General features: G+C 42.1%; 1 protein-coding gene across 2 annotated transcripts; it reads right to left on the bottom strand.

Moving 5' to 3' along the window:
* Nucleotides 1-472: 472 nt before the first annotated feature.
* CSE1L (chromosome segregation 1 like) lies at nt 473-21,200 on the bottom strand. 2 transcript variants are annotated; one of them, XM_054274595.1, is made up of 25 exons: nt 21,106-21,200; nt 18,835-18,930; nt 18,151-18,293; nt 17,042-17,143; nt 16,487-16,632; nt 16,098-16,188; nt 15,727-15,834; nt 14,745-14,837; nt 13,334-13,501; nt 13,110-13,239; nt 12,363-12,428; nt 10,659-10,861; nt 9,569-9,653; nt 8,771-8,832; nt 7,887-8,023; nt 7,625-7,728; nt 6,934-7,031; nt 5,921-6,071; nt 5,224-5,432; nt 4,617-4,714; nt 4,324-4,409; nt 3,170-3,251; nt 2,584-2,730; nt 1,541-1,772; nt 473-998 (listed from the first exon to the last, which is right to left on the bottom strand). In XM_054274595.1, exons 2-25 carry the CDS (start codon nt 18,917-18,919, stop codon nt 909-911), a joined length of 2,916 nt encoding a protein of 971 aa, XP_054130570.1. In that variant the 5' UTR covers nt 18,920-18,930; nt 21,106-21,200; the 3' UTR covers nt 473-908. The 2 variants fall into 2 exon arrangements, with proteins under 2 accessions (XP_054130570.1, XP_054130571.1); XM_054274596.1 differs by lacking the exon at nt 21,106-21,200 and adding an exon at nt 20,302-20,352.
* Between the last annotated feature and the right edge of the window lie 1,198 nt (nt 21,201-22,398).

Below are 22,398 nucleotides of genomic sequence, written 5' to 3'. Positions count from 1 at the left end.
GAGCTGTTCCTCCCAAAGCCCGGCCTGGCAGCCGGGTGCCCCCTGAGAACACAGGCTCAGGCAGCACCGGCTCACTCCAAGAGCCGCGAGCAGGAGCCCGATGCCCCCAGGCCTCATCAGAGCCCTGATGAGGAGAACACCCGACTGAGACCGACCTCCAAGGTCACTGCTTCAGCTTCCACAGAGCAGGAAAACCCCACCTGCAGCCCGATCCCTGCTCCCAGGGAAGACACCTGCCCTCAGTGCCTGGCACTGTCAGGACCTGTTCCAGAGCACCTGTGCCTGCTGGTGAGCAGCTCTGCTCTTCTCCCAAAGTTTTGGATTTGCTCTGTAGGATCCTACAATGCACCTAAACTATTATGTAAAGAAAAACCCTCACAGTCCCACTATTTCATGTTCTATTCTAAGTGTAAAACATCTTTTTCTAAAACAACTATATTCTTCTGAAACAGTAAGACCACAGTGACAGGCATTTTAAACAAGTACTTCTCATTTATTCACAATTCAGATAAAGTTTAAGGAAAGACAAAAGAAATACAAAGGACAACATTAAAATGAAAAGGAATTTTAGTGACTGAAGTGAGTTTCTACAGCCAGGGCTCTCCACACATTTCCAAATATTATCCAAACACTGCAGATGCAGATTTCAAATCAATCCCATAACAAACCGCTATGACTATTCCCTTTGAAATTAAACTGGGAATGGAAGTGAGCCACCCTTATCTATGAGTACACAAACCATCAAATTCTTCACTTTCAGCTTAAAGCCACGCCTATCTTTTACAAGATGGAATCTGCAATACAACTTCAAGCAGCTTTTTCACTTTGTCTGAGCTCTGCTATAAAAGTCAGTGTCGACGTTCTGATAACAAACCAGCTTTTGATCTTCCTTGTGGAGTCTGTGCAGCTCAGAGCAGACTGACACTTGCAGCCTGGAGGTATCCTTGGAGATACTGCAATGCTTCTGCGTTCAGGCTGGTGCTCAGCATGGACAGAACCTGAGGCACAGGGGAGCAGAGGTGTCAGGGAGTGCAACATGAACCCCCAGCTGCCCTCACCCGCAGTGCACAGCCAGACACAGAGCAGCAGTCACCCACGGGGAAAGCAGCAGACAGTCTTTACTTACCAAAATCTCAGGGAAAAGAAACATGCTGTGGGCTAAAAGAGTTAACTGTACACTCACCTTGTCTAATTTTAAATGAGCTGCCTGAATTCGACAAGTGCATGCAACCAATCAAACTCAAGACACATGAGTTATAGACCATCAAGTGCATAAATTTTCTTTTTAATAATGGCACATTTAAGCTCATTGCAAAATTATGTGCTGTGAAAATAAAGCCTTTCTAAGGCTCCTAAGGAAAAACCTTACAAAAATTGGTTCTATTCCAATGAAGAATAGAACACAGGCATGATCTTGCATTCTAGTTATGACCTACTTCATTTTGCTGATTATCAGACATCAGCAAACAGACCCATTCTTACAAAGGCATTTCCTCTGTGCACAATGCAGCATCAGCATGCAATTGCATAAGTCACCTACCCTGCCTGGGCACGCTGTAGACAGTTTGTGGAGAGACTGTGCCAGATGGATTCTAGGATTGTTCACCATTTGACCTACAGGATCGTGTTCTTTCTTCCCAGCAAAGGCTAGCTGGGAGAACGCAGTCTGATAGCCTGGAGTATCTTCTATGTCAATGAAGTGTTCCTCGTCAGGGATCGTGTCATCCTCAGGCAACTCAAAGAGGCCAATGAGGGCCTGCAGCAAAGGAATCCTGGGAGCAAAGAGAGGAGGGCAAAATTGGAGTGCTTAGAATATGTTAGGACAGGCTCGAGTTATTTGGAACCCCTTATAATTTAGCCTTTGCAGGTACTTGATCGGCTACTGAAATTGTAAATGCCCAAGGTGCGCTGGACCAGAAGAATTGTGGGTCTGAATATTTTACAGGCATAATGTGGGTACTCCTATTAACAGCATGAGCAATGTATGTATTTATCAGCTCAAATTGTCATGAAACATACCGGAAAAGTGCAATGATTTTCCAGATCACAACTTTCCTCTGAGCATATTAAAAACAAAGTTCTAGTTCAGGGATCTAGTCTGGGATCCAGTGATTGTCATCAAATTCAAACTACCAGGCATGCTGGATTGCTGCACTGGTTGACAATCAAACTTCCCTGCTGGCTTTCTCCAGAATTCCACTCTCAAGCTAAGATATTACAGTTTCTCTGCCAGGTTATGAATATGCTCAGGTCTCTTGACTAGAAGAGCTGTAAGTCAAAACTGGGCCCAGCTTTTCAGAAAGAATACAAGCTGGAGGAAAGCAGTGTATTTCCCTAAATGCAGGTCCAGCTAGCCAAATCTGCTATCTCCATCAAAAACATCTCAAACCAGTTCTGTCATCCTCTCTGAAAATACAGTTTCATTTGCTGAGAAACAGAAGCAGGATGAAAGGCCTAAAACAGCCTTGAGGGTCTGAGGAGATCACCAAGGAGTTTCCTACAGGGATGTATTTTGGACTGAGCTCCCATTTTCAGTAACTCCAACAGCCTCACCAGCACATCCTGAAGAAGTGTGGTACCTACCACAGTTTGGTGTACTCTGTGTCCATCATGGGAGGACATTCTGTTAATATTTTTGTAATGCCAACAGCACAGATTTTCTTTTCAACTTGTCCAGACACTTTCTGGATTTCAGGAATTATAATTTTCTCCAACACCATTCCAAACATCCTATGGTGGCATTGAGAGAAAAAGTATTAGAAAGCCTCATCAGCCTTATTGTGACAGAAGAGAATCAGAAACAATATGAATCACTTGGGAATAGAAACAACCAGATAATTTGTTAAGATGCTGCCCTGTTGCAGTAGACATTTGTACATACAAACTTTTCACAAATGATAACAACTAAAAACATCAATCTTTCATTTTTATAACCTTTTTAGATTAGTAACTTCACTGAACTATCAGTGAGGAACTGTCGTCAGAATTTCAGGAAAAAAGACAACTTTCTAGACAAATAAATGAACCACATTAAGAGAAACATTTGCCACTCAAATTAATGATAAATGTAGTCTGATAGTCTAGCTAAACAGACAACTCTTTCTTACTTCAAAAGATAAAAAAAACACAGCCGTATTAAATACAACCCAAACAAACAAAACATACTAACTTTGGCTGTATGCTGTCAAATATTTCTTGCAGAGCTAATGCCCCATATCTTACACAATACAAGTTAATGAAGACAAGGAAACCTGTAACAAGAAAAAAGACAAAGTAAAACTTAACGTGAAAACAAAAGAATAGTTTTAGAGTCAGCAGCAAAATACATTCCAGGTTTTTCAAGGGGATAGAAATGGCAGTCTTTATACAAGTTCTGTTTAAGTGAAGTACATGAACTTGCTGCCTTGAAATTTGTGTAAAAGCTCAGCTTTTTACAGACCACAACACAAAAACAAGGTGGTACACCAAGACAAGAGTTATTCCTTTTTCCCCTCATAGCAGTTATAAAAAGGCGTTAGAAAACCCATTTGCAATTTTTTTTTCAGATCAGGAACCAAAGAAACTCTTCCAAAAACTTTACTTTTAGCAGAAAACTTCACACAATGCAGACTCTGAGGTGAGGTATGAGCCCCTTTGTACAGGGTGCAGTATATAAAAAGCACCACTTCAGCCTTATTTGTGGAAGACCATTATAATGAAATTTATCATTCTTGTTCCTATCAGATGGCATTAACCAGATTTTATAGGGCTAAGTAATGGACACTGCATAATTTGGGTAGCAATAGTATAATGAAAATAATTTATTAACTATGACAATCTTCTTGTGACAGCATGAATAACCAGAATTTGTATTGCAATTATCTGTCACAACTTTGCCAGTTCAACATAAAACCTTATCAATAAATTTAGTCATACTAAAGCCAAAATTACACAAGCATGGAATATTTCACAGCACTAACACACAACTACAGGACATGTGGTCAGTATTGCTGTGTTGCACGAGAGGGAAAGTTTGCTGCTATTGGTTGGAGAGTAAATGGAGACATTTTCAATAATGACACCATAGACTAGGAAAGGAAGAGAAATACCCAAGTCTTGCTCGTTATTTTAATTCCATTCCCTCACTTTCATGAAGTAAGTATCACCTGCTATGGTGACTGCCCCATACACCCCTCTTGATGACAAGTAATTTGCACAAGTCCTAGGAGTCAGCGCTGTCCCTCCGTGCGCGTATCCGCGGGGCACGACAGGACCCTTGTTCTGCACAGCTGCACCTCTGAACTGCTGCTGTCACCAGAGCTTTCCACACAGCAAGGAACTTACTTTTGATAAACTTTGTTGTTTTGGAATTTTGAAGTCTTTGGAATAGCAGAATGAAGATCTGTTTCCTGTACTGGTCAACTGATTCACTGGAAATTTAAAAGGATAGTTATTCAATTCACACTGAGATTTTACTAATGTCACTTCACAGAAAACATATATAGAACTGTTCAAATATATCTGACTGAAAAATGTGATGTTTTCAGTTGTTAAAAATTAGCATTTGGCATGTTCATACACTTCATAATTAAAGTCTACAGAAGTTAGCTTTAAATGTAATTTCAGCTCATACTCACGGAGGCATATGCTCAATGATGCTGTTTAGAAGATAGAACCCTTGATGATCATTAGCTTTAGAGGCAATCAACTTCTGGAACACACCTAACAATCCAGGCTGCAAAAAATCAAATATAAAATCATTAGACCACAATTCTTCATATGTGACCCTACCAGAAAATTGACCATTACCATTTAAGGCATACACCAAGGCAAAAGCCTTCATAACCTAAGCCAGGATTCAGTTTATATGGTTCAGGCCAAGGAAAACACATTTTGGCTTCTTCTCACTCTTCTCAAGACTGTTCTGAACAGAACCTGAGAGTTCTCATTATGCACATGTTTAACATGAGGCAAACAAGACAGGAAAACTGTGGAAAATTACCTGCTTGCAAAAACTAAAAGCAGGAATTTTTCATCTCAGTTGACAAAAGCATAACAGCCTACAATTCACCTTATCCACATAATAGAAAACAACCCAAAAAGCTACGTTCAGAGTATTAGTCTGTCTTTGTAAGTAAGCACCAAACTCTGCACAAATCCAGCTGTTTGCTGGAGTTCCTCACAATCTGGAACCTCAGATCACCATGTCTCCAGGCCAAACTGTGACTGTGCCCCAGAACTCACGATTTTGTCGGCGGCAGCGCTGGCGATGGTGCTGGCACCCCGCTCCAGGTAAGCCTGCAGGAGCCTGACCAGAGGGGGAATGTTTCCTGTCCTTTCCCAGAGAACTGGCTGGAGCAGATGGGGAAACAATGCCATATAAGACGATGGGATTTCATTTTTATGCATTTCTAGAAGTAGTGACATCACTTGAAACACATAGGGAATGAACTCTGGAAGAGAAATGATGACATTCACGAAGTCAGACAACATGGTCACTGTCAGTTCCCAGAAACCACATATCTATGGATTGAACCCACAATTTTGATATTATCACTAAGAATTCAATAAATAAAACTCTGAAGAAACATACCTTCCCAAATGTAATTATTCCAAAAATTAACAAGCATTGCATCTATACACTTTCTATTTCCTCAACCTGTTAATGTCTCAGAACATAAAAAACAAACTACTAGAAAAACGGCAACAGAATTAAGAATATTAAGAGGCTTTGGAGTAATGATTGCTTGACATTTTAAGAATGCGATTTAAAATAAGTGAATGCTGTTGACGTACCCTATGGAACAATCAAAACACTTTCAGACTGTGAAAATATTGTTTCTCCCCTTGAATTTCCTGTGCTACAAAAAGCCTGCCATAAGGTAAATCCTAGAAGCCAACCCCAGCGGAGAGAGCACAGGCACTCCCCGACTGTCCTTACCTTGCACATCATTCTGCAGGATCTCTGTGAACACCAGGAACAAAGCCTCCTCAAAGCTCCCCACTGCCTCTGGGTTTGCCTTGCACGTTATCCTTATTGACAAGCAGATTGACTCAAACATATAATGGTTAAAGTGAGGTTTGCTGGGATTCTGAAAACAAGTTATAAATAGATAAATCAACCCAAACTTGCAGACAAGTCACTTATTTTGCTAAATATATATTTTTTTCAACTGAAGACTAAATAAAGTAGCATTTCAGAGTAAGGATACTTGTAATTTATGCATTAATATACATAAGTTGCTTATGAAATTCATTCCATAAAGGAGAGGGTTTTTTTGTAGCAAGTGTTTTTCAGAAGCTCTATATAAACTACCAAACAGTTAAAATACCACAGAACAAAAACCAGAAAAAGATTATTTTCCCATCTTTCAAGTGTCCAGTCAATTCTCTATTGAATACTCCTTATAAGCTGTTTAAACTGAGTTTAAACTGTACAGAGTAGTTTTCTGGACAATCAATGAAGGTATTCTAAGAAATTCCCTATTGTCAATGGTTAAGAATTTGACAAGTCTAAATACAAAACTAAGAGAATTTTACCCACCAAAAGCAGAAGGGTAATTTATTTAATTCAATCCCACATTTCAATGCCAATTATTATTAGCTTCAGAAGTTTCATGGGCAAAGAATACAGGAGTTGTGATAAAACCAATTATTGTACTGGTGGCCTCTGCATAAGCAAGCATTTATACTACAACAAACTAGCATTACAAAAAAAGCTGAATGCTGCTTTTCATATGCTGCTTCTAAATTTCAGATGAGAGAAGGAAGAATGATCTGAGAATATGTTCTAAAAGGAAGGCAGTACCTCACTGGAATGCTGTTTCAAATTAGTTGCATCAGAAAATACTGAACTATTTAGAGTATTCTAACAGAACACCACCAACAGGACATAAGTCCTCAGCAAGACTGCTCTAAAAGGTAAAAGGTGACCCTTTTACTCTGCTTCTTTACCTTACTGACAGCCAGCAGTTTCTGTGTGAGCTGGGTGATGACAGAAGGGATGTATGGAATTATGGACTCCTGCAGCAGAGAAAAACTTCTCATGATGGCTGCAAATAAATGGAAAATTTTAGCTTCGGAAGACAAAATACACTGCCACTCAACATATGCCTAAATCCTTTACCTTTTGCTGTTAAAATAGGATCCCAAGAAATTAGGTACAGAACAAAGAGCACCTGCTGCAAGAACATTCAATCTATAACCCTGACAAAGCATGAAACAAACCCTCCTTATTCTCATTCTAGAGATGAGCATAGGAGATCAAGTAACTTTACAGAGGCCATCACTTGTCCTGGGCAAGTCTGAGATCTCAGCATCTCCTTAGCCATGATCAGATCTATCCTTTCACTAGCCATGGCCACATGTCCCCTCCATGCTTCCCCTGACACTGTCCAGGGAGTTGTCCTGACTACAAGACTACCAGTTGAGAAATAACTTAGTACCATTATGTTTAGTGTTTCTCTCTGCTACCCTAAGTTTAGTTGAGGATGACTTGACACAGCCTGATAAGTAACTGCAGACTCTTCAACACATTTGCATAAAACAGGTTTTGCAAATAAAAATGTCAGGAACCTGTAACTGTAAGCCTTTACCTCAAGTTAACCAAGTTATTCTTATATTGCAGGACTCATTATGCATTTACCTTTCATAATGTATTCATTTTCAGATGAGCCAGGAAGTGTCAGAGCTTTGAAAAGGTTTGTTAACAGCACTTCTACAAACGGTGCCATTTCTGCAGCTGTAATGCTGTTAAATGAAACACAACTCCTTAATTATGAGAGTAACAAACTTCAAGCCTTATATAATACCATAGTATATGACTCAAAGGATGCCCTACAGGTATTTCTCATCCTTAATATCCAAAAATCTATTAGCAATAGATTTATTTCTGCTTGGAAACTTACAGGGTAGCATTATTTGTCCCTCTCATGGTAAACAGTCTTTCAAGAGCATGGGCTGCATAAGTATGGACCACAATACTTTCGGCTTGGAGATGATTGATTAAGAGGGGAATAGACACCAGCAGTTGTTCTTTTGGTACCTACAAAAGTATAGCAACAAATCATAAGTATGTTAAAAAATACAGATGGTTCAACTCTAGAGCACAGCCAAGCTCATCAGTGACATGCAGAGCTTGGCAGAGGGAGGTATCTTGGGAGGCTCCTCCTGTTGCTCCTTCACATCTTGACAACCAGGAGGTACCTACTTCTGTCATGGCTCATATACTGCCCCTGAACACCAGTGATTCATTGGATTAGCAGTAAGTGCAGACAACCCTAATGTATATTTCCCTTTCCATTTTACTTCGTCTTAATAGGTAATTAAAATATCAAGGTTTGAAAAAACCAGTATCACATATATTTCATAAGAAATTAATAAAGGTAGTCCAGAATTTAGAATAATATGCAACATATTTTCTCACCCTATCTCATGAATCAGAAAAGGTTAAGGACAAAACTGCTGTACTCTGTAACAACTACCGCAATGACACAAGCAATCAAGGGTTTGGACTAACACTGACTTGAAAACATCTGTGTGTGTCACAGAATTAAGCAGCTAAGATATTCGGTGTTCCCATAGCATATGGACAGCATATAGACTACATGTTAATTGGATATTTATAACAATATCATTTACTTTCTAAACTAAAAATTCAGCATGAAGTGTTATATATGACTATCAAACACCTGTTGAGTTAGCATATGGCCAAGTGCAATAAATTAGGCTTGGCAAGAATAAAGCAACAACCTACAATATGTTTTTCCATAAGAGTGAAAGAAAAACTTACTTGGTTTCTAAAAATCATGATATATTTGATACCATCTGCTTTTAGCACAGGGAATTCATTCACTGAAATAGAAAAATATGCAAACTTTGTTGATACTCCTCATACAAATGTGATTACTGAACATGTACTATATATACAAGTGACACTTGACACTACATAATAATTTTCCCCTGTAGAAAATAATACAATGTTTTTCTACATTTCTTAGTTCCTACACTTTCATATGGGCACTGTTAGAATATCAGTTTTAGGTACAAATCACATCCCAGTACCATTAAAAGTACAGTCCAGCTCAGATGAATTTCATCTTCTGGTTTCAATTTCAGCAGCCTTCAATTACACATTTCGAGACAACCCACTATGCTTCAGCTGTAGGAAGATAATTGTTAAAAGTGTAAAATAAACCACATGGTTTAAATCTAGACATCCACAACCTCATCAATAGGGCCTCAGTATTTTAACTTCTCAGGGTTTTGTAGAGCATAGAAGTTTACCATAAGGTCTCAAATACAGAAATCAAATTACTTTGATTCAACAAGTTTAAGCATGTAGCTCACAGCAACCATGTGTATACATGCCCTGATCTTGCAGAGAGCAGGTGGTAAGGTGGCAATCCACCTTGCTGTAAGAGCTCCTTCACTGCTGGCCAAACAAAAATGAATTACTCTGTGCCAGGTGTTAAGAGTCCATCTCAGAGATTCTGCTGATAAAGGAGCACTTGAGACTTCACAAACAATGGTCACTGTCAAGGTTATGATACATCACAAAAATACCCTACCAAAATTAACATTAACTTACCAGTAGCAGACTTTAAGTCAGGTTGAATGTGATTCACAAAGAATTCTGTCAGATTAACAAGTTCATTGGCCTGTGTTATGCCATGCTGAAAGAAGTAAAAAACAACTCTTATTTTTATATGCTGACATATAAGCTGCTGGTTTTCTTACTAATTTAAAAAAATTACTATTAGTTTTCACTTACAAAAAATACAACCTCTTTCTAAACCAGGATTTTTAGATGGAGATTTTTCAATGAAGTGTTCTAAATTAGTCCATATTTGCCATTAAATAGCATAGAAAAAGACACAGACTTTGTCATTTCCCAAATGCTACCAGACTGGTTCCCGTTACACATCACTAACACCTGCTGGGCAGCAGTATACATATGGCTTCAGCGAAATTTGCTGAGAACCTTCAGCAAAATTGCATGAAATGATGTACACATTTTACTACATTTGCCTCAAATCTGTCTTGTAAAGACCCTGAGATTTGAACTGCAACAGCATTTAAAATATATAGCAGTACATCTAAACTTGTTCCATAGGACATTCGATATAATGCTTCTGTTTCCAAATAGAGGAAACAGAAGCATTATATCGAATGTCCCAGCTGTGCTTTTTCAGTGTCTCCACTCTATCAGCAAGTAATGACATCCATTTCCAGCCATCATTAGCATTCACATGTCATTCACAAATCCCACATTCAAGCAGCAGGAAATATTGGGAAATATCAAGAACTCCAAGAGTCATTTAAATTCCTTTTGATCTGCTTAACAGGTCTGATCATCTTCTGTAAAGCTCTATTTGCCTTCCATGGCTGCCAGAGTGCCTAAGGACCGCTCAGAGGCTCCAGAGCTGAGGCAGTTTTGTTTCTTTGTCTGGCTGGATCCCACATGTCAGCCACAGGGCCACACTGTGCCCCATCTACCTGAAGGTCAGATGGCACCAGCTGTGATAGGATCATTTAAAGGGCAGCTTTTCATCTCATCAATATGAACTACTGCATACACAGTTACTCCCTTTCTGAAGCAGCTGAAACAAACAGCAGGTCTCATCTGCGCTGTAATATCTGAATGCAGCCATGTTGCAATGAATAAAATGTACAAGTACCTTCTGTGTCTGAGCTTTGGATGCCAAAGATGTTACAAGGTAAATAGCTGCATCTTTGTGCTTCCAGTTAACAGATGGATTCTTTGCATACTCTTGCAGCATAGAATTAACATATCCAGAAAAAATCCCTGTTACAGGTCCTTCAAAAAATTTGCACAAGCCTCTGACCAGATCACAAGCTGCTCTGCGCCTGGTGTCAATATCTGCATGAGAACCAAAGATTCTTAGGATACGAGAAAGCAGACAGCTTTTCATATTAGTAAACAAAATAATCAAAACAGTAACAGCTTCTCAAGTTACAGCCACATCCCATGTTAATTACTGCAACCCTCCACACTGCTGTGTAAGAACACTGGTAAGCCTTTTATTTACTGTCACAACTGGACTACTTGCACACCAAGGAGAAGGGACACCTGCCCCTGAGCAATGGCAGCAGGCATGCAGGGGGGCCGGTACTGCCTGGACATTATGCACCCAAAGGTACTGGCTCTGGCTGGGAGGGAGCTCATTTTTGCCCTAGTGGCCCATTTGGTGCTGTGTTTGTACCAATGACTGAAGCTGCTGGTAACACCCAGGGTTTGGCTGCTGCTGAAGAGCACTGTCACAGTGTCAGGGCTTCTTCTTCCTCCTGCTTTGCTTTCCCAGCAAGTAGTTTGGGGCAGGCAAGGAGCTGGGAGGGGACAACCTGGGCAGCTAATCCAAACTGACCAGCAGGACATTCCAAGCTGTATGACATGTTCAACAATAAAAACCAAGGGGGAGAGCTCTGGGGGAAGTAGCCATTGCTCAGGGACAGGCTGGGCAAAAGTTTGCCTGTGGGCAATGGTGAGTCACTAACTTCTCTCCCCTTTCACTTGAACTGTCTTTATCCATGAGTCTTCTCAATTTCACCCCTCCTTCTCTCACCCCCATCAGACTGCAACAGGCTGGAGCACAAGCCAGCTATTGGCCATCACACCTGATAGTACATTTTCATAAAAAACTTCACAAATACCTAAAATGCAGCCAATCCTGGATAAGAATGATGTTTTCTTGAAAAAAGTTCAAAAATGTTTCCTCCAATTTTCGCCTCCACTGCAAGAATACTGTAATCTCTTCAATCTATCACAAAATGCCATCAGTTCCAAAGCGTCTGTCAGAGAACTGCTGGTGGTGCAGCCCTGTCACACAGAGCCAGGTCTGGCTCACTCGGGCTCTGGCCTGGCTGCAGAGCACAGCCTCTCCCAGCAGCTGGGCTGGCACAGCCGTGTTTCAGGGCAGGCACTGCCCTGAACATATGCCACGTCCCAGCCTGGCTCCTGGCCAGCTGGCCCAAGCACAGTTTGTGTGCAACCCCGGGCAGAATTTCAGCCTCAACATCAAGAGTCTCTCCCTGTTACTTAAAACTCCACACATAGGAACTAAATAAAACAACTGGCTACTACTCAGCATTGACTTATAGGCTGTCCTTGCTGAAATGAGAATGTGGGCAGTGCAGAAGACATATCAATCCAATTAAGGAAAAAGCCCTATAAAAACATTGTTCAAACCAGAAAGACACTGTGACAAACTTATCGTGACGGTAGGCTTGAAAATCCAGCTGGGGGTGGTGTGTGGAAACCTTCTAAATTTCAAAATGAAGTTACAAAAGCTTCAGTAAATTGCTTCAGCTCTTTAGAGCTATATTTAAAGACCAAGTATTCTTAGTATAAATCCGTGGATTACCAGATCCTTCCAAATCCCTTCTTATATACTCTTCAGAATTATCTTCAAATGCTTCTTCATCAGCCGCTGAAAATACAAAATACATGGAAGTTGAAGTAGTGAAGTCTCTGGTTTTTATAGTAAAATGGTGTGTCATTATCAACTTGCTATTTTTTCCAAGGACCTTTCTATAACATTAATATCAATTAACGAGAAATATCCTGCCAGATTAGTCTGTTTAGCTTCTGTCCCACAAATTAGTCTTTCATACTCATGGGCTGATGTATTGATTCTAAGAAAAACCTCAACACATATTCCACACCAGGTATATTTGAAGAGGCTTTTAGAGTCATAGACTTAAGAGAGAGAAGCTTCTTATCACTGCAATATATTTTCACTGCATTTTAAATATAGGATCAGTGTGATCATCAAAACCTGGAGAACTAAACATTTGGTAGGCCTGATATTCCTGCATTCCTGCCTATTTAGGCTCCTTGAATTACTCAGATACTCACTTTAATTGTAGAAATTTATTGGTGGCACATGACCTAGACTTTCTCCACTGGGATTTCAACATGAAAAGTTAGGTATACTCATACAACTCTACAAAGCCCACAGGACAGCAATCTGCTGCAGAAACTTGGGTTTGTATCTAGCACTAAGATACACAAGAGGGAATCCTCAATTCTTAGTCCTGTAAAGCAACACGTCATGATAATTAGTTAGATTTTTGTTATGTTTTTCAAAATTTAAGTCTCAAAAAGTTACCTCTAAATTCCATATTGGGAACAATAACTTTTTCACAGATGCTTGTCAATGTATTCTGGTCTTCAAACAGATGCTTGTAATGTGGTCTCTCACAAACTGAGGCCAGAAACTGGATCGCATTACTGACCAGCTACAGCACCACAAACAGAAGGCAAAACTTTAGCACGACTGAATCATTTATGATTTATTATAAAACTCGACAAGATCAGATTTTAGCAACTCACCAAGTCATACTTCACTTCCTGGCCGGTTGTGACTAACAGATTCCAGATTGCTGTTACAAAACGTGGCAGGTAGGGTTGGAATTCTTCATCATATTTTTGAGCATATAAAGCAGCATTATCACAAATTTGTGATTTCAAGAGCTCCAGCAATCCAGCTTCCTCTTCATCCTCACATAAAACAAAACTAAGGACTTAAATATCCAAACCTCAATATTACTCTAACATTAAAAATATCAATGTATTTACATTAAATATTTGCATCACCGTTTTACCATGTCCTAAACAGGTGAAAGAAATCCCTCTCACTGTCCCTAGAACTACTGTATTTTGCTGATCGTATCCAAACTGCTTTTCAAGTTAGAAATCATACCTACATTTCATATCAGGTACTGTGTACTTGAAAACAGACACAATGATTCGCACAAAATTAATTTACAAATGTAATACGAAAAAGACAACACAAGGCAATGAAAAATACACTTAGAAGCCACTACATCATGATTCTTTAATTGGAGTAGCTGTAGAAGTTCCTTCCCTCTCCCCAGATCACAGATGTTTGTGGAGCCACAATGCGAACTGGGAAATTGAACTGGAATTAAAAAAAACAACTCAACCAAACCCCACCCCAGTTCTGTCTGCCCCTCTTCCCTCCACCCCCACTTTTCAGCTTTACTGCCTGTCCCAGTTCAGCTGCACCAGTGCTTGTGCTGGGAACAGCCCACAGACACAAGACAAAAGAGCAGCAAAGCTTATTTTAGCAGAAGGGTAACTAGAGCACAACATACGCTTAATATGTGTGCCTCCCTATGTGTTGTCAAGAAATTCATAGAGTTGTTTTGGCTCCATCAAGTGGCAAACTATTGTGCTGTGATGATGTGATGATGGAAGACAACACCACTTAAAATCCAGAAAACACGCACAAAAACAACTGGAGCTTTGCTGACCTGGTATCAGCTTTCACCAGTGAAATTACTGATTCTTTAATTAGACCAAGATAGCAAATACTGAAATACTGAAGAGATGCCCTGCCCTCTATGTTCAATTGTTTCAAGTTCTTTAAGATACCCTGTTTTCTAGAACCAGCTAACAGATACAGAAAACCTGAGCCCTGTGATGCTAATGGTCAGGTCACTACAGCAGCTGTTCTTGAAAGAATCAACTCAGTGATGAGTATTGGTAATTTGATTTCTGTGCACAGCTGGGTATACCTGTAACTGTCATACAGCTTGAAGAACTGAACCTCAAATTCCTTAGACAGCAGAGCAACTTCTCCTAAATCCCATTTTCTTGCAGTCATTCCACTCCTTTGTTTGCCCCACAAAAAAACACTGCGCTGTTCAGAATTAGACCTAAGTTGTCAATCCACCTTCTCCCCTACAGATGCAAACCAGGTGGTTTATGCAGTACTTACATCAGTCTGCAAGAGTTTATTATCTAAAGTTAAAAGGCTATGAAAGTTTGTCATCCATGTTTCCATGTTATCTTCAAAAAACTCAGGAAGATCCTGTGAAAGAAAAGCATATATCTACATTTTAATTTCCGGCTGCACTGCTTAGATAACGTACCTACACTGGAAGTAGTGCATTCACCTTATAATCTACTGAGAGACAGTAACCTGTGGAAAACAATCTTCAAATTGAAACAGTGCCCCTCCCTCCTCCCAAACAAAAACTGTTCTGGCAGAGCCCTGGAATGCAACTAGTTCCAAATAAACTAGTTGCTTAGACTCTAAACAGCTCACATTTTTATAATGAATGAGCCTTATCACCTCTCACTTTGAGAACAAGAGAGCGCAAGTCTTTTTTAACTCCAGCTGATTCTTCTGCCCCCTATGGAAGAGCAGCCCAAGGAATCCAAGCACAATCACACTTCACAGACTTGCGCTCATGTTGAGATACTAAACAAATGTCACCTCAGCAAGGAAGCTTTACCATTTCCCATAGAGCACACTTAATAATGTCCAAAATGTAGATCTGATTTCAAACCCAGACAACCCACAGTGCTCCCAGAATTATTGCTCCTACAGTGCCACAGAGCTACACGTAGTGGACTCCCACCTACATGACCAAGCTCCTGTCAGTAAAAGCACATTTATAAAAGGGGGCACAGTGAATAGAAACTCAGGCACTGGACTCCTGCCTTTCCCAGCTCCTACTCAGAGGTCCCATACAACACCTTGTTGAAGCAGTGCCAGTCAGACTCTCTTGAACTTTTGCTTGCAAAGGCTCAAGCTAACGTCTTAAATAACCCTTCCTTACTGTGCTTTTACTTCAGCAGATGCACTGGTGATTTTTCTTTTTGCCATAAAGCATGGCCTTAAAGGCCGCCTCAATTTCTATAGTACCAGCTTCCTCAGAACAAAGCAAAACTATCCCAAGAACAAGGAGATTCACCTGAAAATTTAAACTGTAGAACAGCTTCGCAATTAGAATGAGAGAAGAAAAGAGAATCTTCAGGGCACTGGCATCATTTGCATGCGTGCTGCAAAGTTCAATAGTTGCCTAGAAAAAGACGCAAGATTGTCAAGTACAAAACCCACACCAACAAAAAATATTGAAAAATGTCATGGAACGTTTTTTTTTAAACCAGAAAATATGGTTATTTTTCATCCTCTTATCAGTCTTGTTAGGTCTCATTTCATGCCTTGAATTTGAACCCCTTTAAGAGTTTTGAACAACAATTCTTGAGTTTTAATAATACCAGTATCCACAGCAAGCAATTCAGAACATGAAACTTGTTTTAGAAATGACTCAACGAGAAATACCTTAAAGAGATTTGTCAAGGGTAGAGCAAAGGCATCAAGAACAAGCTTGATCTCTGTCCATAATTCATTTGACTTAAATTCATGGCGGTACCTGACAAGTAAGAGAGAAACACATGAAAAACAGAATAGTTTTTACATTTATTACCAAATTAATTCACACAGAATTTTGTTTTGTGCTGAACTGTGGAAAAAATACTGTAAAGTAAACAAGAACTAAGCAACATGATTCAAAACCCTGCCAGGTGCACAATTTGATAACTACTTGAAAGATGTATGCAGAAGTCACAACTATAGACTTCTGTAAATGTCCGAAATGAAGTCTAACAGTAAAACATGCCAGCTGAACAGAACTTTTACCATCCATACACAAACTCCCTTATTTGCAGTACCTTTTAAATAGAGAGTGGGCGGTGCGCAGAACCCCATTGATGACATGGAAATCTCCACTCTGGAAGCGATTCACCATTTCTGTCAGCAGGTCTGGCCACTTCTGAGGGAAGTCTTCCCGCCCAATAATACTGATGGCATCGCTTAACTGCAATGGAAACGGAGCTTCACTGACAGAACAGCACACAGCAGTTGTGCCAGATGCTGCCAACATCCCAGAAAATCCTGGTTATTCTTGTCCAATTCAAAAATCACTGGATTAAATTATCTACTACTTTCCACACAAATACAAAAATCTCACCTTAAGCTTATACAATCTTATCTTCTAGAATTGCTGTTTAACTGCCTAATAGTAGAACTTAGCTATAAGATTACACAATAATCATATTAAAGAAATGTTAAAGTAGGTAGAAATACCTGTAACAATATCCTCAAAGTTATTTGGATAAGGTTGAGCTCACTGGTAAGGGAACTGAGCTCTGCCAATAACCATGGCCTCTAGACATGCTTGGAATATTCCCGAAGTTTCATGGATACAACCACGAATGACATATTACCTGCTTTTGAATTTGTTCTGGGCTGCTAAGCATCAAGGGCACTATGTTGGCTTTAATGGCTATTCTGTCCGATTCACATATTTTGTTTGGTTCATCCTCAACCTAAAATGAAAACAATAACTTATGGGCATATCGGTATTCTCCAGGCAATAAGAGATGATCAGCATTTCAGAGACCAACCGTCTATACTGATTTATGTAACTATTACCATGCTGAAGAACCTAAGAAGCAGACCTGTTAGAAACACTGCCTTCAATGAATCTGGAACAGCAGTATCTGAAAAAAGCTGAAAGAAATAATATCCTTCTGTAAAACTTTGAAGAAATTTTTTTCTCTTCCCTAAGGGTAACTTTTCGGGTCAGCAATTGAGCAGCAGTGAGGGTGGGTGCACATGGCAATAAAATCCCCACATTTAACCACGTCTCCTCTTCCACCACACCAAACAGCACCTCTGCCAACCCCACAAACTGATTTTGTGTGAGCTCTCTTGAGCCATCCTTTCTAGAGACTGTACATGAAGGTGCAAGTTACACAATCAAAACCCTAACATTGACTTTAGGTTATCTAACCAGTTCAAAACACCAATCAGCTCCACGTCCAGTCAGTCAGCAGTGTCAAGTAGTAGAAAATCACAAAGCTGCTACTAAAAAAATAAAATAATGAGGTGGCTTGTCCCAGCCCAGTGACAGCAGTAACAGTCACATTATCTGTGATGACAGCAGTGAAGTTCAGAGACCTAGAAATCATCCAGCAATTAAAAGAGAAAACCACCTCCAGGGAGACACTCGATCTTGAGATATCTCAAGCCTAATGGTACCACCAACTTTCTCACATCCCTTTTACCATCTTTCCACACACTTAAATCAAAAGTTAGCAATTTCAAAAGTTCAAGGTATGCTTATCTATACCATCAGTCACAAAGGTGGTTCCCCCAGGCTCAGTATTGGGGCCACTACTGATTAATATCTTTACTGATGATCTGGATGAGAGGATCAAGGGCTCCCTCAGTAGGTTCACAGATGACACTGAGTTGGGTGGGATGTGGATCTGCTTATTGTACCTTAAAAGGATAATTAGTTCTTAGCATACTTCCTCACTAGAATACCTACAATTCTCCAGTTCCTTTTAATATAATTCTTGAACGTTACAGATGCACAAACTTTGATGACATTTTCCTGTGATTTCTCCAGCAGCGTTAAGAGTAACAGCGGATAGTTCTGGCTTCCTTCCACAGATTCAAGGAACTTTTCCGCTGTAAGGGAATACACTGCGGTTAGCAAAAGCTCAGCTGCTTTCTCTAATGGGAATCCTACGATTCCTCAAGTGTCTGTTTAAAATACCCAACACAAACACTTCCCAGAGCTTCACAGGAACATGTCTGACAAAAGTTATCAGAGCCTCTTTGCTCCCAGCTCTCCTGCTGTCAACAACAGCTCTGGATCCCCAGCAGGATGAGGAAATACTGCCTCCTCACCCTTGGAAAAGCCACAGCCCAAGAGAAGTAAATCCTCACTTGTTGGGAACAGCAGCGCTGTTTTAAATAACAACAGTGCAAAAGAAAAAAAAAAAAAAAAGAGCAAGAATACAGAAAAACAAAATCACAAAAAGCAGATAAAATTATTTCTATTTATATCTACCCTTCATTAGTTTTTTCTGGGGTTTCATTTTAAAAGGATACTGAGAAGTTCTGTAAAGAGGTTATTGCATAAATATCCACTACAGTTTGCTACACAGAGACAGGAGAGACAAAAAGAAACAGAACTTTTTTGTTCTCAATCATGAGAATCACTTACCAGGACGCCTTATGGCAGGATCTGGATCTAGTGTTTTCTTTAGATATTCAGTTAAAGTTTGTAAATTGGCATCACTGAGCTCCATTTTGGCAGAACCTAAAATCCACAAGTAGTTTTGTTACAACCAGAGATCAGAAAATCTATCCTAAAGCTACCCATCTAAAACCAGATCCCACAGAAACAACAGCAGCTCTTTGGGACAACAGCTCACGAGCACAGTCCCAACCAGGGTGCACCAGGCACAGCAAACATCCCAGCTCTCAAGCTACAGGTAGCTGCTAGTGTCTGGTTTATGGACCCCAAAGTCCAGAAAAGGCTTACGCATCCCGCAGACACGAACAGGTACAGCCAAAAGATGATCTCCTGCCCTTTCAGGACAACACGAACTTGGCTCTGCTTTTGCTCTGCTGCCAGCCCCAGAACTGCTCCTGACTGAAATAGCTGAACAGTCCTGCCCTACATAATTGTAAACAAAACAATTCAAAGTGTGTTGAAGAGTCAAAGCTTTTTCAAAACATCAAAACCTCATTATAAAAGAAAAATCTGAAAAGAAAATACTTTTTTTAAAAAAAGAGACAAACGACTGTTCAAAGCCAGTTAGTTTATCCTTCCTGTAAAATTAGTTCAGACTAGGGTGAGGGCTAATTTGAATGCAATACTTTTTACAGAATAACTCTGCAATAAGTCCATATTGCTCCTCTCTAGTAATTCTCCCACACATATCCTTATATTTACTTCACAGCCTGCACTGGAATAATTAAAATTACAGCAATACAATGACAGTAAGAAGTGCTTTAATGGAGATGCTCCTCTGGACATCATCGTCAATCCTGCCCGTCCTTTCCACCACCAGCTGCACAGTTCACTCCCTACAAAGGTTATGAGGAAACAAATGTTTCCATTTTTCCTCTGGAGTTTCTATTTAGTACAATTGACAAAAATTTACCTGTCCCGCTTTGGAGTTGTTTTATGCTGATCACCAGTGTAAAACACAGTATAAGCATGTACAAGCTTCTGTATAAGCATGCTTGCAAAAGCAGTGAGTTTTAATGATGCAATTTTTATGTCAGTTATGGCATCTATATAATTTTAAAAGACAGTAGCAGTTTCCTCTTAAATTAATGTTAATAAGCAAATCAGATCCTAACATATTTTGCAAGAAGTAAAAATCTATCTGAACAGTCCTCTTCCATGTTTCCCTGTGCTTTTGGGGTTTACCTGTCCATAGTCTTGTTCACCAATTCACACCCACCGACATATTTTGACCTGTTACCTACACATGCTTATTTCCCTCTCTTCATCTAGCACTTCATGTTTGTTTTTCAGTACGAAAAACATTGGTGGTACTTTAGCTGGAGTGATATGATGCTTGGGTTGTACCATGTGTCTGGAGAAAAGGCCTCAGAAAACTCATAAAGTGTGCTTAATACATCACCAACTTCAGTCAAATTAATGCAGCTCACTTACAAAGAAGCCCAGACTCAGCAGAACGTGGCCGTAGCCCTGGGGCTCGGACCGGGAAGAGCTTCACCCAAGTGCACCCCTCACGCAGCACTGCCCGAACACCTCCCAGCGCCGAACAATGTTCAGGAGCCAGATCCGATGGGAAAAGCCATCCTGGCAGCGCTCTGAGGGTCCCGGGGCATTTCCCGCTTCCCTAAAGCGCGGGCCTGAGATAGCAGCGCCAGGGCCGGCGGCAGCGGCACCGGCCCCACGCCCCCGCCCGCGAACCGCGGGGCCAGGCCGTGCCGGAGCAGCCGCGACTCCGCGGCGGGGACCGGCCCCGCGACCTCCCGCGGCCCGCCGGGCCGTTCACCCGCGGAAGGGTCGGGGCGGCTCCGTCCGTCCCGGCGCCGGACCGCGCCTGCTCCGCTCCGGCAGCCTCCTGCGGCGGCCCCTGCAGAGAGCGCCGGGCCGGGCCGGGCCGGGCGGGGCCGTGAGGGGCGGCGGCGGCGGGGCCGGGGCCAGGCGAGACCCCGGGCGGCCCCACACCCCTCAGACTAACTCGGTCCCCCTCCCCCGCGGCAGCCCGGACTGGCAGCTGCCGCAGCCAATGAGGGGCGCGGGCTGTGCAGGCCCAGTGGCCTCGGCCCAATCGCCGGCAGCGAAAGGCGGGCGGAAGGGCCCAGCATGGTGCGCTGCGCCTCTGGCCGCGCCGCGGGCCCAGAGCCGAGCGCAACGCGGAGTTGGCACGCGGGCGGCCGCGGTGCCGCCAGGGCACGGGGCCGCCCCAGCCCTATCGCCCTGCGGGGCAGCGCGTCCCGGCCTTACCTGGCAGCTCCCCCCCGGCGGCAGCGGCGGCGGCGGCGGTTCCGAGCGCTCCGGCTGCGCTTCACATTCAAACCGCCGGGCGAGGGCGCGGCGGCGGCTCCGTGACCGCATCGCGCGGGGCGGTGACATCGCGCTGCGGTCCGGCCAATCAGCACCCGCGTCGGCCCCGGGCGTGCCGCCGGCAGCCAATCCGCGCCGCGCGCAATAGGCGGCGGCCAATGGCTGGGTCCTTCCCACAAGGCCCCGCGGCGCCTCTCGTAGCGCGGCGGCCGAGTCCCGCCCAGAGCCTCGGGACGGGGGCGAGCGCGGCCGGGGGCCGCAGGGCCCAGCTGGAGCCCCGGGACGGGGGCGAGCGGGGCCGGGGGCCGCAGGGCCCAGCTGGAGCCCTGGAACGGGGGCGAGCGGGGCTGGGGGCCGCAGGGCCCAGCTGGAGCCCCGGGAGCGGGGCCCGGTCCGAGCGCCTGCACTGTCAAGGGAACGGGCCTGGCCTCCCGGCGGAACAGCGACGAGGACGGAGCGTGCGGTATAAAACACGAACCGGAACCCCCCAAACCCGCAGAGAAGCCCGAGTGGCGCCGAAGCCTCTGAGCCGCTTAAGGAAGCACCTGAACAAAAAAGGAACACTTCGTAAAACTTTATTGATTTATCACTTGATTAAAGCATGGAATATTATAACTATTGTACATTGTATTTTCATGTAGAAAACTTTACATAGTTTTTCATATTATATAATTTTGGTATTCTCCCCGAACTCTATACATCCATTGGCAAGGAATAGTCTTTAAATTATTGATAGTAAATGCACTTAATACAGAGATATTAAAACTCAGGCAGTTTAAATATGTGAAAACATACGTTTTAAACAAAGGTGCTGAACAAACTGAAGTCACAGATTAAAGCGAGATGCACTTTTGACAGAGTTACTATTTTTATTCTTTTTCCTGAATATTAAGACTGAGCTAAATAAAACCTGAGGGGGTTTTGGTTTTAGTAGTGGACATTGGTTTAGATTGTTCTGTTCACATTTAGAATGTGAGGTACCAGACATGGATAACAAACTGCTGTAAAAACAACCTTTCCTGGACGGTAAGACACAACAGAAGCAACATGAAGGGAGTTTTTAATCATCACAAAAGGGAGGGTTTGGGGTTTTCCTCGTTAGCATCCTCTCCTCCTCCCTTCCCTTGGGAGGCCTGAAATGACTCATAACAAAGCAATGGAGTCTGGAGGATTTCTGCCATAACAAGTGGGTGAGCTGCACATCCCTCTGTTGCACAGCCCGTCCAAGGGGTG

Source organism: Melozone crissalis, unplaced genomic scaffold (assembly GCF_028551555.1).
Source record: "Melozone crissalis strain CALT ecotype California unplaced genomic scaffold, PUWL_Pcris_2 ptg000017l_1, whole genome shotgun sequence".
Taxonomy (NCBI): Eukaryota; Metazoa; Chordata; class Aves; order Passeriformes; family Passerellidae; genus Melozone; species Melozone crissalis.
This window is presented reverse-complemented; position numbering and strand designations above follow the sequence as displayed.

Coding starts and splice junctions, on each gene's coding strand:
- CSE1L (XM_054274595.1), bottom strand. CDS start 18,919: ATGGAGCTCAGTGATGCCAATTTACAAACTTTAACTGAATATCTAAAG. Junction 4,715..5,223: donor GCGCTGCCGCCGACAAAATC/GTGAGTTCTGGG, acceptor GATTTTTTGCAG/CCTGGATTGTTAGGTGTGTT. Junction 2,731..3,169: donor TTTGACAGCATACAGCCAAA/GTTAGTATGTTT, acceptor ATGCCACCATAG/GATGTTTGGAATGGTGTTGG.